At 38.0% G+C, this 17,219-nt stretch overlaps 1 protein-coding gene across 1 annotated transcript; it reads left to right on the top strand.

Moving 5' to 3' along the window:
* Positions 1-992: 992 nt before the first annotated feature.
* LOC307009814 (uncharacterized protein) lies at positions 993-12,502 on the top strand (the record flags this gene model as incomplete). Its single annotated transcript, XM_079633915.1, has 3 exons — positions 993-1,101; positions 2,264-2,386; positions 11,267-12,502. 3 exons carry the CDS (start codon positions 993-995, stop codon positions 12,367-12,369), a joined length of 1,335 nt encoding a protein of 444 aa, XP_079490041.1. The 3' UTR covers positions 12,370-12,502.
* Between the last annotated feature and the right edge of the window lie 4,717 nt (positions 12,503-17,219).

The raw sequence follows: 17,219 nt of genomic DNA on the forward strand, positions 1-17,219 counted from the left end.
TCGGCACAGACTTATCTTTGAGCAACAGTTTTCTGGCAAAGCTCAAAACAGTCATCCTTCAAATGTACAGAACAAACGCTTAAACTAACACTGCCGTGACTGAGACGTCCGCAAAAAATAAAGTGCATCCATTTTTCCCTGACGACTGGATCCTTCGCAGCGTATTCAAAGATGTTGTTTGTCCACAGCCAGGAACAGCACATCTGCAGCATCGTAATTTCCCTGTACACAGACCCACTCGCTGTCCGGCGACTGAACACTTGTGAGGCGCGCAGCGCGCGGGCGCGACAACGATACGAAATGAGCGTAGTTGTCTTGCGCTTAAAGCGTAACTGTCTTCTGCTGGAGGCGGTCATTATGCAAACGCTGGTACGTCACTTCGTACCGTGACGTCACTTCTTACCATGGATCCAGAACGAGCTGTATTTAGAGCTTGATTAAATAAATGATTCGTTTATAATGGGGAGGACGTCTTAAGCTATGAAACTTGCAGGACGTTTAAATGGTACAAAGACCTCTTATATACCAAAAGATCAAGGCAAATTTGGTTTCTCATGTCATGACCCCTTTAAGGTTACGTTACCCCAATCCGATCGCGACTCTCCCGTTGTTAGTGTTATTCCACAAGATTTATGGATAAGCTGTTTGATTTATAATTATTAGATTATAATTTATTTTCACATTTCACTTACCCTGTGCCAGGCGTAGCAACAGTAACTAAGGAGGGCGGGGCTTAGCGAAGGGTCAATTCACTTCAACCTTTCCGACCTTCATGAAAGATTATTTTATAGAGTGTGTGTGTGTGTGTGTATGTGTGTGTGTGTGTGTGTGTGAGTTTGTGTGGGTGATATAAACGATATGCAATATAAACGATACAAAATTGGCCTACGATAGAGATTTTAATTATATTGCACTATCGTGATAATGCATGTTGATGACACAAGGTCCGCGAAATTTAGAGCCACGAGCTGCAATCGTCATCTTGAGTAAACATGGGTGAAAGCGAAACGGAGGAGCTGGTGAAAAAGATCGGTGCAACATCCATTATTTGGACTTGGTTCGGATTTAAGCCGTCCGACGAGCAGCAGCAAACTATAGAGAGTGCGTGGGGCAATAGTTCGGTAACACACACGACTAATCTGTTCTACCACCTCAAAACGAAACATGTCACTGAATATCAGCGCATATTCACAAAATAGTGGTGTAAACACAAAATCTCTGTGTGTGCCCGATTTTAAGATTCGTTGTTGTGTTGCTTTTTAACTGAGAAGACATCAGTTTTTCTGCTCTTTGCATCTTTTGTGTTCTTTAAAAAAAATAGCCAAACTAAAACTACATTTGGAGTGCCTTCTGTTTTGCACTTTTTACTGTCTATGGCATGGTACTACTGTAAATAAACTTTTATACTTGAACCTTTTTTTTAGTTGATGAATACAGGTGAAACTCGAAAAATTAGAATATCATGCAAAAGTAAAAGGTGAAACTAATATATTATATAGACTCATTACATGCAAAGTGAGATTTGTTGTAATTTTTATGATTATGGCTTACAGCTTTATGAAAACCATTTTGAATTTGGGGTTTCATAAGCTGCTAGCCATAATATAAACATTAGGGCTACTTAAAGACTCTACAGCTAGTGTACTTGAATTTGATTTATCTGCAACATTATGTAGTATAATTACAGTTTTGCACAATAAATGTTCTCAAAACTACATACACCATTTCTTTCTTTACAAAAAAAAAAAAAATACATTTAGCAGTTGTTTGGCTTTCCTTAGGGTCTGTGTAACCTGTTCTGAAATGGTTTTATTACAATTTATAGCCTATATCGTGATATATATCGTTATCGCAAGAGGCTGCAGTGTATATATCGCAATATGGATTTTAGGCCATATCGCCCATCCCTAGTTCAGAATCGATCCAGAATAGTTGGAGAGAGAATCGCGATGCATCCGAGTATTTTGATGAAGAAGCAGGATAATGTTCAGGTTAGTAATAAAAGAAGTTGTGAATTAGCATCAGTTACTTTACAATATACAGACAAACAGACATAAAGCTTAGATGTGATATTTAGTACAAAAACAAACTCACTAACTGATATATATTGTTTTTGTCAGATCAGCTCCTCCCACTACAATTCATCATCAGTGAAGCTCCTCCCACTACAATTCATCATCAGTGAAGCTCCTCCCACAACAATCACATCATCAGTGAAGCTCCTCCCACATAAATTATCCAATAAATGCTGTAAATTCCCGAGCATCAGAGCATCAGGAAGAGCTGAAATGTGCAGAGACTGAGTTTATTAAAGAGGACAGTGAGAACACGAGTGATCCAGAACCCTGCAGAATGAAACACACTGAAGATCCTGAAGAACAAAGAGGTTGGTGTTTATTCTTCATTCATTCATGATGCTGGACAACATTCGTGTTAGAAACATTCAAGCACTTCTTCATATTTGGATAAAAAGTTGAACTATGAAATGGTACAACATGTTCTTGTTTGTTTACAACGAAATGTCAGTAAAGGTCATAAATATTATTTTAGCTCTTTTTTTGTTACATTTATATCGGGTTCAACAATTTTTTGCAACAATGTTGCCAATATTTTAGAAAATGTTCAATATAGTTATCATTATAATTATTTTAGCAATAAACAGTTAACGCCAAACTGTATCAAGTGTATGAACTTTCCAGAATGGCTGACATGGTTGTAAACATAACTTAAGCAAACTCTGTCTGATTAATAGTTACTACGGTAATAAAGTTGTAGTTCTCATAAATTATAGAAGTTATTTATATTTTTTGAGATACATCTTCTTCAGTGGCGATTTCTTTAAGACTGCAAGGGAAGCTCGGCTTCCCCTATAATGTCAACAATTAATAGTCAAATATATGTACTACTTAGTTAACATTTTATTGACTAAAAATGCTTTAGAAGATTAGAACACGTTCATCTCGAAGACGAGTTCGTTCAGAATCAGCAGCTGGTCAGCTGACTCGATTTCCTTCTCATTCATTCCCGTAGCGTCACAGTGCATTTTTCTGTTGAAGCCGAGCGTCCATTGACTTCAATGGGGCTGCTTTGAACAGTTTTTTTCAGTGCTCCGAAACTAGACGTCATTGGATAAATGCTGCGATTATGTCCCGCCCACGGACGCTCAGCGTCTCTGGTGGGAATGGAGGAGTGGGCGGGCCCGGACTGCGGGCGTCTGCGTGGTGATTGGAGGGTCTGTCATCTCCTTTTGATTGACAGAATTTCTGCCAATAGCTGAAGCTATTCGAGCTCAGTGAAAAGTAAACTGAAAAACGCGTTTCTCACGCAGGGAAAAATCGCGAAGCAAAGAGGACACTGACAGACAACAAAGAGAAGGTTACTTTTGATTAGCAAATTCTCAGCTCTCCGATTCTGTAAATTGTATTACGAAATTCAAACAATAAATATCGCTTTAGCACTTGTAAATGTGATGTGACAGATCATCTCTCTCACTCTTTACAACTAGTAAATAATAAATAAACACGAATCAGCATGTTGAAAGATCCAGTACAACTTACCAAAATGTATATGCCTCATACTTAATATCGAGCAATCAGTGTTTTTCAACGCGGAAAGGTGTCAATAAAACAGCTGGAGAAAAATGTCACTACGTTTAGGTTTAACGTACGTTACCTCAGGATCAAGAAATCCATTTAATAACCATTGCACGTTAGTTGGCTAGAAAAATTAGCTACAATTAGCTAGAGTATTTTGCTAAATATGTGCACTGTATGACATATTTATATTATATTTGTATTATTTAATTTGAGTTGTTATTTAACCTTTAATAATAATACCAGCTGACAGGGCTCTCTGTATGTTTACAGCATTAGATGAGATTTCTTTTCTTGAAAAAAAAAATGAATGTAAGTTAGGCTACCTAATATTTATCCAAATGAATCGATATTGAATCAAGATCCGAATCAAATCAAAAGAATAAAATTGAATTGAAATGAAATCGTGTGTCAAGCAATAATAAAATTCTGTTTAATTACCTAATGTTTTGACAATCACGATACACATTTTGATGGAAGTTTTGGACCATTTTTATGATGTAGGCCGAAAATGAGCTTCCCCTCTTTGAAAGACCAGCAGTCGCCACTGATCTTCTTATAATAACCTTGGTAACCGGTCAATACAGTTTGTGTAAAAACTTAGACAATGGATTGAGATTATTTTCTTGTCCTCCCATCATGCTGTAGAAAGAGCCCAGATGATGTCACTTCCTGGGTGTCACATTTTAAAGAAATGCTCTGTTTTTGAAAGGAGGAGGAAAATCATGTCGGAAGTAACAGGGATGAGAGAAAGCATGAATGAATTTCTGGATCTTTATAAGGAAACATCCAAGCAACCAAAGCAATAGAAAAGTTATAACTTAACTTTTAACTTAAACTTAATCATTTATTGATTTCTAGGATGCTTTACATTTTTATTTCAAATTTGTAATGAGCAATTCATTTAGTTTTATTTTTGAAGCAGATTTGTTATGTGACAGTATTCATTTAAGTTTCTTAAGTTAACTGCATCTCCTGCGCAGCATCGAGCCATTCCCATAATATCTGTCACCGCTTAAATTAATGCACGGTAAGTAGCAGAGGAGGAAAGTTATCATCATTTAGTTGGGACAAAAAGATTCGAAAAGTTGGATTTTTGTTCTGTGAATAGAAAAAACTTTCATGAAATAAAGAGTAGGTTGAAACGCCATGGGCTGTTCATTTTGGTGTTGAAAATGACTGTAATTTTCGTGTTATTTTCAGTATTATTATCATACCTGCAAACTAGTCGCTTTTCGGCGAAAATCGCCGTTTTGAATCGGAAAATGTCATCCACGTGAATCGTGTAGATCCGAAGAGTTTAGATTTTTTTTTGGGGGGGGGTCATCACGCGAGTCATTTGGCCAATCACAGTCAAGATGACGGCAGCGCCTGCGCCCCTGGCTATTGACATTTTCGTCAACAAATAAACTAGACGAAAATGTTAGATAGTGGCGATCCATTCAGAACTGATGTCCTGCGTTGGTGGTAGATGCGCACAAACTGTAACGAGCTGATGTAATTTACCCAGTGGGACACGAGTTAGCATGCGCTGCATGTCTCATCATGTCTCATCTTTTTATGCGCACGTACGCACACACCCGACCCGAAGCGTGCAGCCATAGACACCTATACAGCGCGCGAGTACTGAATTGAGCTCTGTTTCGTGTCTGAATGGACAAATACACACAACATTATGTCTAAATGTCGGTTTTGGAGAGTATTCAGGTAAATTATGTCTGTTATATCTTAAACAGTTGTGAGTGTAGGCCTGTCGGATGTGAAATTCTGGATCCGCATGTCATTGGAAATGATCCGATGTCTTAAAGTGACAGTGGGTAATACGTTAAACCCAATGCGGTCTCGGTCTGTGTCCTTACTATTGATCAAGCAACAAAAGAAAAAGAAAAGCATTCACTGCTCTTTAACCCCCTGGGGTCGGCAATCACGCCGGCGTGATTTGCACGTTTTTTTTCACATACAGATGGTACTCAACCAGAATGAGACTTTTACCGCCGCCGTTCCCGCGGCGGTAAAATTGCGGGGGTGTATTTGCTGCCTTTGACCGCTAAGAGGCGCTACAATCGCAGACTTTGAAAAGTGTCAGTTTATTCTCTCTATTGCGTAATCTGCCGCCGCGCCGCGGCTCATTGAGAGTGTTTGAAATGTGGTAAAACAGATCAATTCAAGTTAAACATTTAGTTAAATGAATTCATATAATCACAAGACTGAAATTAAATGTAGGCCTAATACATTGAATAAATAATGAAAACATTTCAACACAAAACATTGCAATAGAAAAATATTAGGCTACATCAATGAGGCTTTGCAAGAGCAACGTCTTATCAGCGGGCCGACGGTAGCGCAGTGGACAACGCAACAGCACGAGCTTCACGGAGCTTCAAGCGATGCGAGATCGAATCTCACTAGCTTTGGCTGACAGTGTTAAATGTTTTACCATTCTTGATGCTTAGATAGGTAACTGTTTATTGAAGTCAAGCGTTTTGTTTAATTATCAATGGCACATTATAACATACATTTGCTAGATTCCAGTAGAGCCGCTGCACAGACGACAAAACTGATGAGGGAGATTATCAGCCGATCGCGTCAGAAAATGAAAATGACGAAGCTATCTTTAATCTGCTAAATTATTGTTTTGTGAATCATCCACGAAATTGAGATGACTGACAATTGATACCCGCCATAGCAAAGGAAGACATTTTTAAAAACAGATCCTGGACATTTCAAGGTTTAAATAAAGTGTCGGGGGCAGTTTATTTATTTAAAACAGGGTTGCATCGAGTTAGAGTTTATTAAGTAAGAAACAGAATCTTATTCTTGCGACATTTTAAATCTGTATTGCCAAATAAATTGCAGCTAAATAAACAATTAAAACAGTAAGCTAGTCTACAAAACGAAAATAGTTCAAAGCAACATAAATTAAGATTTTCTTTGCTTCTCTCGCGCTGGAACTCTTTTATTTTAGTTTATTTAGTCTCCCTGCACTGCGCGCGCCGGGTCTCTCTCGACATTAAACAAGATTTCAGGGTAAAACCCCATTATACAGCTGATAATAGGCTACTGATGTCATCCATACAAATCACGAAAAAAAAACTGTAACAAATGATTGAGTCTTGCTTCAAACAGAATGCCTGGTTGAATTCACCGTACAATAAAACGAGGTGGATCGCGAATAAGCGCTCTGCATCTGCTGCTCACTTGCATTCGTTTAGTTGGCAAGAACGCGTTTCGTCGATAGTTCATGTTTAGATAATGCCAGATTGTTGACAAACACACACTCAAACGTGTTAAAATTCTACAAAACCAGTTGAAACAAATGGGTTGAACACTTCAACTGAAAGTGTGTGTGAAACCTCTTTAAATACAATACATAAAACTACAATATTTATAATTTAAGGGCCTACATTTGGACACATCGAGAGATTTATCTTTAAAAGTATTTTGCCTTTGCCTGGTCATCAGGCTCACTCTCCATATGAAAGACGGAACATTCAACACCTCCTGAACCCCCAACCCCCACAGGCGATCTGAGTCTGAGACCGACTCAAAACAAAGAGAAGTCGGAATTCACACTAGACATTAGCATTAGGCTAGTAAAGTGTTGATAATGAAATAATTAAATTATTTAGGCTATGTAGGCTAATGTTTCTGTCATAAAAGTTTATTAATAAACATTTAATTATTTCAATAATTGAAGAAATAAAACACTACCTCGGTTTGGGCCAGCTTTTTCCAAGCAAACCTAAATACAAACGCATGTTCATTTGTTGTCATGAATACAATGTTCAACTCAATGTTAAATTCCACGGGGATCTTTGGATCCTTACAACCAGGGTGCGCGATTTGTGAATTAGCTATTTTTTTTTTTTATATATATAAATCTCGAACCACAGTGCTTGCTGCTGCTAAACTAAATAACATTTATATAATAATTATGAACTTAAATGAAACAATATCGCAACATTTCGACAAATAAATTATCTGATCTATTTTTACAATTTAATTCAAGGTGATTTAGCCTAGAGACTACATTTAATTATAGCGAGATTTTCACCCTTGTCCGTTCATCATTGGGAAGCACTCACAGCTAGTAGATCTTCTGCACCTCTCGGTTTCATACGGATTACCTAATCAGATAACATTTATTAAATATTTAGACATTTAAAGGCTTTAGACACAGCCGATTTCTTATCGTGACTGAGCGGAGGAAAGTGGCTTTCGGTTCATTTTTGTGACGCGCAGTTCCTGGAGACAGAGACGACAGATAAACTTTTGAATAAAAGTTTGAATATGAATAAAAGTTTACAGTTTTGAACGATGTAGGCTACTCTACTCTGATCTGAATGACTAAAAAACTACGGAGTAGCCTAAAGGGCCTAAGTTATTTTAGTTGTCTGTTATGAGAAAAATAAATCCAAATGAACGCGCAGCCGCGTCTGCCGAACACTACTTCAACATGCCAGAATAAAACCCGACTTTAGAACAATGGATAGCGCCACTCGGCGTGGTGTGCCAAAATACTTAATTATAAACTTCAATATTTCATTCAAAACAATCTCAAAACGCTTTGTGACATTTTGAAAGCCGTGCATGCATTAAGGCACTGGAACCATGAACTGAAACTGGTTCTGATTTTATTGTTTGTCGTTTAAACGTGCCTGTTGCATATCTTTACATTATATATTTTAAATGGTCTATTGGTGAAGTAATTTATAGCATTGATTACTGTGGAGGGAGGGGGGATTAAAATAATTCAGCAGAAGCAGGGATGTTTAGACCAGAAGGAAATCCCCGTTCCCCTGGCAAATCGCACCTTGCTTAAAACCATGTTTTACAAACTCTTTATAGAAACCAAAAAAAAAAGGCAATCCTGTATAAAAAAAATGTTTTGTTTGTTTGATTGTCTGCATTAATAACAGGCTATGACATGCATTAATATTCTAAAATGTACAATAGTCTATGTTTGTTCGGGATTCGAACCCGTGTCATCCAAATGACCGATACGTCAGTTCTATCACTCGGCCATGAATGTACTCATTTAGAAATGCCCGGTTTATCCAATCTGTTCCAGAGAAGCGCTCATCATTCGTCTTATTCCTCAATAGAGTAGCCTAGTAAACAAATAATCAGCTTCTTTGCACCTAATTTATTTTTGTTCGTTATTTTTGTTATTATTATTATTTTATCACGCTGCTCCCAACGGGCAATAGGCTTATGTCGCCCACCGACGTCTAGGCGTAGGCTACAATATGAAATAAAGGCTATATTGTTCTCGTCTCTATTTTTAAATTATGATTCTATTTTTCTGTCCTAAACAATGTTCTATAGTAGCCTATTTCATCTGTTAATTGACATTAACCCCGCTTACATTTCAAAATACGGCAATTGCTGTTTTGCACAATGTCCCTCTGCGCCACCTGGCGGTCATTTCGCGAATGACTTTGAAATGCGACTGGATTATTTTTACCGCGGTAGTTTTGCCGCGGTGCCTGTCGCGGCGGTAATAGGCATTCTGGTTGAGTACCATCTGTAGCAGCTGAATAAACTTAAAATACTCCGTCATATATGGTCATACAGACTTAATAAAAATTAAAAAAGAATCTGTGAGATGTCTACTTTTGTATGTGTCCACTTACAATCAAAACAAAACGTTGTGCTTTTGTAAAATAAAGAAATTAAACAGGGTGTGCATTCTGCCTCTCCGTCTCGTGAACTTTTTTTTTCTTGAGCACGTCTCTAAACATTTAAAAAACTCAGCGAATACTTGTCACACATTTGTGAGCTCTATATATTTATAATCATTTAAGTGTGTAGTTTTAAATTATCTGATTCAAAACGAAAACAAATATTCTCTGTTTAAGTAATTTGTATAAAACCAACAAGATATTCAGTTTCTCTAACCCTTCCTCATTAGTTTTAATGTGACCACACCCACACGCGCAAAACATATAGAGATGCAAATCGTCCATGTGTCGCGCGAACGCCCCCATTACCTCAACAACAAAGCGGCAAACTTTATCAGTCCTGCAGTCGTCGAGTTTGGAAGACATGCTGTGAGATTATAGGGTTTACATCTGAAGAAGAAGATCGCGATTTGAAGACAAGAACGATTTTAAGGTAAGAAATAATTCTGAATTATATTAGTTAGTGTTATTGTTGCATAAACTTCATATTGCCATTGAACTGTTGCTCGATGCTTCAGTGAATGTTCCCTGCACACGCTGTGAGTTTGAGTCATTCGCGCGACGTGCATTTGAAAAGCAAAACGCACCATGATTTTACTCCAATCTCATTTCATAACGTCATATCGATTGTAAACATTTGAAGTAACATATGATAATCAATATGTTTTTCTCTAGTGTAGTGTTACTGAAGTGTTCCTTTTTAACTATGCCTGCTATACTATTGTTCTTATTATTTGATTCAGCCCTGCAGGTATATGCCTACAAGGCACAACAAATGTATATATATATATATATATACATATATATATGTGTGTGTGTGTGTGTGTGTGTATTTTGTAAATTTTAAAAAGGAATTTTCACCAGAAATCTAAAATGTATTCCCACAATCATGCAGCCCTGGTTTCTTCTTGATATCAGCATGTTCACAGCTTTTTTATATATATATATTTATTTTAGGTAGCTACCCGTCCTGCTGACTTCAACATGAGCATGAGGAGGTAAAGTGAAAAATCAAACACCTTGGAAATGACAGGTAGGCTATGCACTATGTTTCAGGAAAGGAAAGGTGTGTGACTGGTTAAGTCTCTGTCTTTAGTTCAGTGTGTTAAATAATGTGCTTTTTGCCATTTGTTGTGTATCTTTGGATTATGTTGTGTTGTAAATAAATTCAAACAATCAAAAAGCCATTCTTTTTTAAATCTCCTCATTCTTTGTGCAAGGTAATGTAATGATAGTGCCTGAGAGCTCCTAATAGGGCCAGTATGGGGGGGGCCTTTGTCTTTTCTCAGGTGTGAAACACTCAATATTCATGGTAGTTTACGCCTCCTCGCATAAAGCTTTCTTACACAAAACATGTCATACAAATTTTAAATCAATATATTGTCTTATCTGAATGAGTATTCAGGATGATTTTCACATAGTTTTGGAGCAAATATTCTAGGCTACGTGATACAATTTTCAAAAGCCTTGCGACGAAATAATTAGTTTGTGTTTCATGACATTATTTCAGTGACTTTTTTTTGGGTCATTTTCACAAACCACGCATAAATGTTATTATCTCAAAACTACAAACTTTTACATACATGCTGCTGACATATTATTGTAGCAGAGTTTGTGCTGAATGCAGTGTAATAAGACCTTAGCCATGAAAATGTCACAAGTAACAGAAATAAGCACAAATGTTAGAGCATGTCAGAACACCTCCAGGACCCAGAAAACACCTCAGACCCCAGGGGGTTAATAGCTTTAAGGATTGATTATATTTAATTAATTTAAATATGTCTGCTTGAAAGAATAAAAATAATAAAAAGGGGGGGGGGGGGATGGATGTGTCACCTTTTTCAGACCTTCTGAGTTTGCAGGTATGATTATTTGTGTAATGTATTTTGTGAAGTCAGGGTGTGTCTGTCCTTTCACTTTATATTTCTCTCTTTGAATTATTATGTACTAAAAATTAAACTTCTTTTTTTTCTTCACATTTCATGTCAGACCCGATGGAAGAGAGCGAGGAGAGTGAAGAACTGAGTGAAGTGAAGGAAGAGAGTGAAGAACTGAGAGAAGTGGAGGAGGAACATCATGTCAAACCTGGAGAAAAACCTTTGAGTCGCTCAAAGACTAAAAATAAATGTTTAAAGAAAAGAAGAGCCAAGAAATCTTTCACCTGCACTCAGTGTGGAAAGAGTTTCACAAGTCATCTTGAGCGTCACATGAAGATCCACACCGGAGAGAAGCCGCATGAATGTGATCAGTGCGGGAAGAGCTTCACACGCAAAAAATATCTTGAGGAACACATGAAGATCCACACCGGAGAGAAGCCATACGCATGCCATCAGTGTGGAAAGACTTTAAAGGCCAAACGTAATCTTGATGATCACATGAAGATCCACACCGGAGAGAAGCCGCTCTCTTGTGATCAGTGTGGAAAAACATTTATTTGGTCATCAAACCTGAAGAGACACCTGACAGTTCATATGAAGGAGAAGCCACATTCATGTTCTGTGTGTGGAAAGAGTTTTTCACTGCTGCAATATTTACATACACATGAGAAAATACACACTGGTGTGAGAGAGTACATGTGCTTTGAGTGTGAGAAGACTTTTACTACAGCGCATATTTTAAAACTGCACCAGAGAATTCACACTGGAGAAAAACCTTACAAGTGTTCACACTGTGACAAGAGATTCAGTGTGTCATCATCTCTGAAAACACATGAGAGGATCCACACTGGAGAAAAACCTTACAAGTGTTCACACTGTGACAAGAGATTCAATCAGTCATCAGATCTAAAAACACACGAGAGGATCCACACTGAAGAAAAACCTTACAAGTGTTCACACTGTGACAAGAGATTCAGTGTGTCATCATCTCTGAAATCACATGAGAGGATTCACACTGGAGAAAAACCTTACAAGTGTTCACACTGTGACAAGAGATTCAGTCGATCAGAACATCTGAAATCACATGAGAGGATCCACAGCAGAGAGAAGCTGCACACGTGTGATCAGTGTGGAAAGAGTTTCTCTATTAAAAGTCACCTGAAGCTACACATGAAGATCCAGAAACCACATCACCACAGTCTGAGATCACAGTAAGTAGTTCATCTTTATGTGCTGAGAAACATAGGCTGTGTCCCAATTCAGTGGCTGCATCCTCCGAAGGCCGCATTTGAAGGCCGATTGCGTCACAGCTGCGCGACGAAGGCTGTCCCAATTCAAAGGATCCTTCTAATGCGGCCTACCGTCAGTGTTGCCAAGTCCAAGGTTTCCCGTGGAATTGGGCTTCTTTGTTGCCACAGTAAAAAAAAAACTTGTAAGTATGAATTAGGCACTCCAACAACCTCCAAAACGTCTCTCAGACCGCACAAATCAAGTGGAGAATTTGGCCGCCCAATGGATTTTTTGAGCTACTTTTGTTGCACAAACCTGGCAACCCTCCTACCGTCCTTCTTTCCCCGGGCTGCGAAGGACAGAACGAGGAACAGCAGCAGTCAAGAGGAACGAGGCCGAGAGGAGCTGATCGAGCTAGTTCGGGAGGACATGACGTTTCAGAGACAGAGGAGAGGAGATCACAGGGAGAGGATGAACAGATTGTTTTCTCTTCTTGACAGATTAAAAAACTTTTACTTATGTGAATTAAAATTAGTAAATGTAACACTATTCGTATACACTATTTTATGAGTTATAGTTTGTAAATGAAACAAAATTTCTGTGAATTGTTTATTTTTGTATTGCAAGTTATGACTTGTAAATCTAATAAAGAAATGATTCTGTAACTTTCTTGTCAATGAAAGTACATTTGATACTAAATAAATTGTTCTATACATTTTTACTTGCAGTACTTTTTACAACTTTTTACAAGATGAGAAAAACTAAATAAGAGTTTAAATTAACAGTATGTTAAAACAGATTGAAAAAAAAAAAATTCTGTAGAATTCTATTGAGCTGAGCTGGAGATCCGGGATGGGCTGCACAATAGAGACGCTGGTAAAGCCTCTGCCGGAGGGACATCATCTGGGATCAGTGCATATTTACACTGTCCACTAGCAGGTGACATGCCAAACATAGCGGCGCCATCCTCCCTCTGACCACTCTCTCATACGGTTTGACATCTGTGCTGTTCCTCCTGCATCCACGTCCACTGACCCCCATCATCGTCGCGTCATTACCTTATCTACAGTTGATGACTTTGTTGCTGCCTTCTCTGTTTCTGATCTCGCCTGCTGAGTTGGCACCGCCCCTATGTCCTGACCTTCTCCTCTCCTCCTTTCACACCATCTGCTCCCAGATTATGGACTCTTTTGCGCCCTACAAGGTAAAGTCGACCTAAGGTCCATTGGACCCCTGGTTCAATGATACAACTTGAGCCCTCAGGCATAAGTGTAGACAGGCTGAGCGAAAATGGAAGAAGGATAGACTGCAGGTGTCACTGGAGATGTTTAGAGACAGTCTTGCCACCTATCAGAGAGCAGTGAAGGAAGCTAAAGGACAGTATCTATCCAATCTCATCAATACCAACAGCCACCGCCCTGGAATCCTGTTTAGCACTATTAATTCTGTCATAAATCCGGTGTCTGTTGCTTTGAATGATGTATCTGAAAATACATGCAATGCATTCAAACAATATTTTTTGTACAAGGTTCTGTCTGTTAGGCAAACCATTACACAAGCCCCTGCTGTTGCCATGTCCTCCCGAGCGGCGCATTGTGTGCAGGAGAACTTTGAGGCAGTTACTCTTGCGGACCTTAAAGAAGCTGTCCATGAGTTGAAGCCAACCACTTGCCCTCTTGACGCTGTTCTTGCCAGGATTTTGAAGGAGGCTATTGACATTATAGGTCCCTTCCTTGTCTCGTTCATAAACAGCTGTCTTAGTTTGGGAACTGTTCCCACTGCTCTCAAATACGCCATTGTTAGACCGCTGCTCAAGAAACCCAACCTTGATTCTTCCATACTGTCCAACTTCCGCCCAATATCTCACCTGTCACTTCTGTCTAAGTTGATGGAGAAGCTTGTTTTGTCCCAGCTTCAGTCTCACCTCCAACTGCACGTCATTGGTGATAAATTTCAGTCCTGTTTCAGGTCTAGACATAGCACCGAATCAGCTTTACTGAGGGTCAATAATGACATTCTCGGAAGCCCTGGACAGTAAAAGCACTTGAATGAAGGAAAGACTGAGTACATCCTGTTCAGCCCGGACTCACCTAACAGCTCTCTCACTTTTGGTCCTCTAACACCTCAGTTTGCACCCACTGTGCGTAACCTGGGTGTTATTTTTGACAAAAGTGGCAAAATTTGGCAATATGACAAACATAAAAATAAAGAGCATCACAAACATACGTTAAATTTATTTGGCAGAGATACAGATCTTTGGGCTTTTAAAAAAAAAAACTTCACAGACTCAAAATACCTTTTAAAAGCTGCTTAAAAATTAGCATACTTGGGTTTTGAGTTACTCCATTTAGTTTGATGAATATACAATTTTTCTAATAACAAAAACAAATCGATAACATTTTTATTTTGGAAAAGTCATACTCATTTGTATGAAGTAAGATAGATGACAAATTTAACACAAGAAACGGGGGCATCCAAAAAACATTGAGAGATCGTCTCTTCCACCCACTTTAACACAAAGTTTAATTGCATATGTAACCCACCTAAAAAGGGTAACCAGTTAATTGTGTGTAATTATTATCATTATTTATCCATACTTTACGTTTATGAGTAATGGGGGGTTTATTTTGAAAAATATATTTTATTTTGTGGGAAACCGGAAGTAGCGCTAAGATACTTCCGTTGGCCCAACACGCTAAAGATGGAGCACTGCTTCGGGTTCCCCCGCGAGTTAAAATAAACTGAGAAGAAAAGGTATGAAAACCTGTCTATTTTTGTTAGCAGTTAAATATGATTCAGTTCATTATGTAAACATCTGTATACTTGCTTTAAAAGTTGGAGAGCCGTCCAGAAATCGCTTTTATCTGTCCTGGCTTCTCATACTGAGAATCCTCTCTTGGTAAGCTAAGTGTTTAATGATGGTGTGTGGAAAAAACCACGCTGTAGCCATGCTAGTTTCAATTAGTGATTATTCAAACATTTCTGTTGTTTTGAAGGAATGTAACATGATAAAAGACTATTTATTTCAAGGTTTAAGGAGAAATGTAAACTAATTTGGTATGTATTACTTTGTGATATATATGTGACTAAAGGTTAAAGTTACAGACAGGAGAATATAAAATGTCATTTTAAGTTAGTTAAAGTGGTGTTGTGGCAAAAATTCCTCAAACAAACATCACTGCGTAAGAGACACTCAGTCAAATTATAAAAAGAGAAGTATTTATTCTTGCAAGAATAGGAGCAGTCTAATACACAGTTGTTACCCTGTGCAGAAGAGTGACACACCCCCGGACAGACTCAACAAGCTTTTATCTTAGTTTCAAGGCCTTCTTTCCCCCAAGAGCCTTCCTCCCAGTAGTTTTCCATCCAGTAGTTTTCCATTTACAAGGAAGCCATAACACTAGTTAAGATTCGTCAGTAGTTGGCCCACTAAGCCCCCCTGCACCAAATGGCCTTCTGACATCTAGGTCAGAGGTCCTTGTTCGTCTGTTCTCTGGAGGGTCTCCCCCTTCTGCCTCCCCAGGTACATAAACAGAATCTTCTCTCACTACAAGTGAGAGACACACATGTGACATTCTTTGAATCATCTATATTTTACTAAAGATCAATGAATATCATAAAATTGCCACCACAGTGGTTAAATCAGCAAATGTAAATTCATATAAATGGGTTTTCAATTAAAACTGTATTTCAATTATTTTGATTTAAAATCTAACAAAATCCTACGTAAAAAGGGATTAAAAAGAGAGAAAACGTTCATTAGTATATTGATACAATTACAATTGTCCTATAATTACATTTCATTGTAATGACATAAGGTATATTCTGATTTAAATAGTTAAAATGGCTATTGTTTCTTCTTGTGAACTTTAAGAACTATTTGATATAATTGATTTTGGACTGAACCTGTTCTATATACAGGTCAGGTCTTTTTTTGATGAGGTGAGCAGAAATTTCAGAAGTTCCAGTCCTGGAATTATACCAGGTGAACCATTGACCCATAGATGGCGAGCCTGTGGTAGGATTGTGTCAGTTCAAATAACCGGCAGCAACGAGATTTTCCCTGACGAATATTTACTTCTTTCCCTTGACTAACTGACTCGAATTCTGGATTTAACTTTGGAATTCCTAAGGAAAATTTACAAGGAACATTTTCAACAAAGGAAGGACATTTTATTTTATTCTACATTTATTTTGGGCCAATAGGTATTGTGAACAAAATTGTTGTGAAGTGTTGAAACATTTTGTTGACCTAAAAGTTACACATGTCAAAACGTTACACTGGGGATGCTTGGAACCTAGGGTGTACATACTCTGAAGTGGGTTACACATATCTTCCTTAAAAAGAAAAAGACAAATTGTGTATTGATAATTGGCGCCATCTGTTAACTAAACAAGGATTATACATTTTTGGCCCTAATTTTAGCTAGAAGATTGAAAACTGTTTTGGATTCCATTATTGATTAATCACAATCTGAATTTATAAAAAAAAAAAAAATCGGCATATAACAAATAGTTTAAGTGTGGAAATTGCAGAAATTTGCAAGAGACAACTTCTCACGTTGAACACACAAGTGTGTGTGTCATTTGTTTAAAGAAGGAAAAAACACAGAAAACAAATGGCGCGGACAACTGTTCCGCGTCATCACGCATTCAGAACATTTAAAGGGAACGCGATCCTTGAACAGTCATGAAGAAACATGCTAGGAACAAAGTACTGCGTTTATAATCAACTGTGTATAGAACTACGCTTAACAACCGAGGTGAATTATGTATGTCAGATTCACTACACACGTCCCCCCAGAATTCATCATATCAGAAGAAGAACCAAACAG

This window comes from Phoxinus phoxinus, assembly GCF_949152265.1.
Source record: "Phoxinus phoxinus genome assembly, chromosome: 1".
NCBI lineage: Eukaryota > Metazoa > Chordata > Actinopteri > Cypriniformes > Leuciscidae > Phoxinus > Phoxinus phoxinus.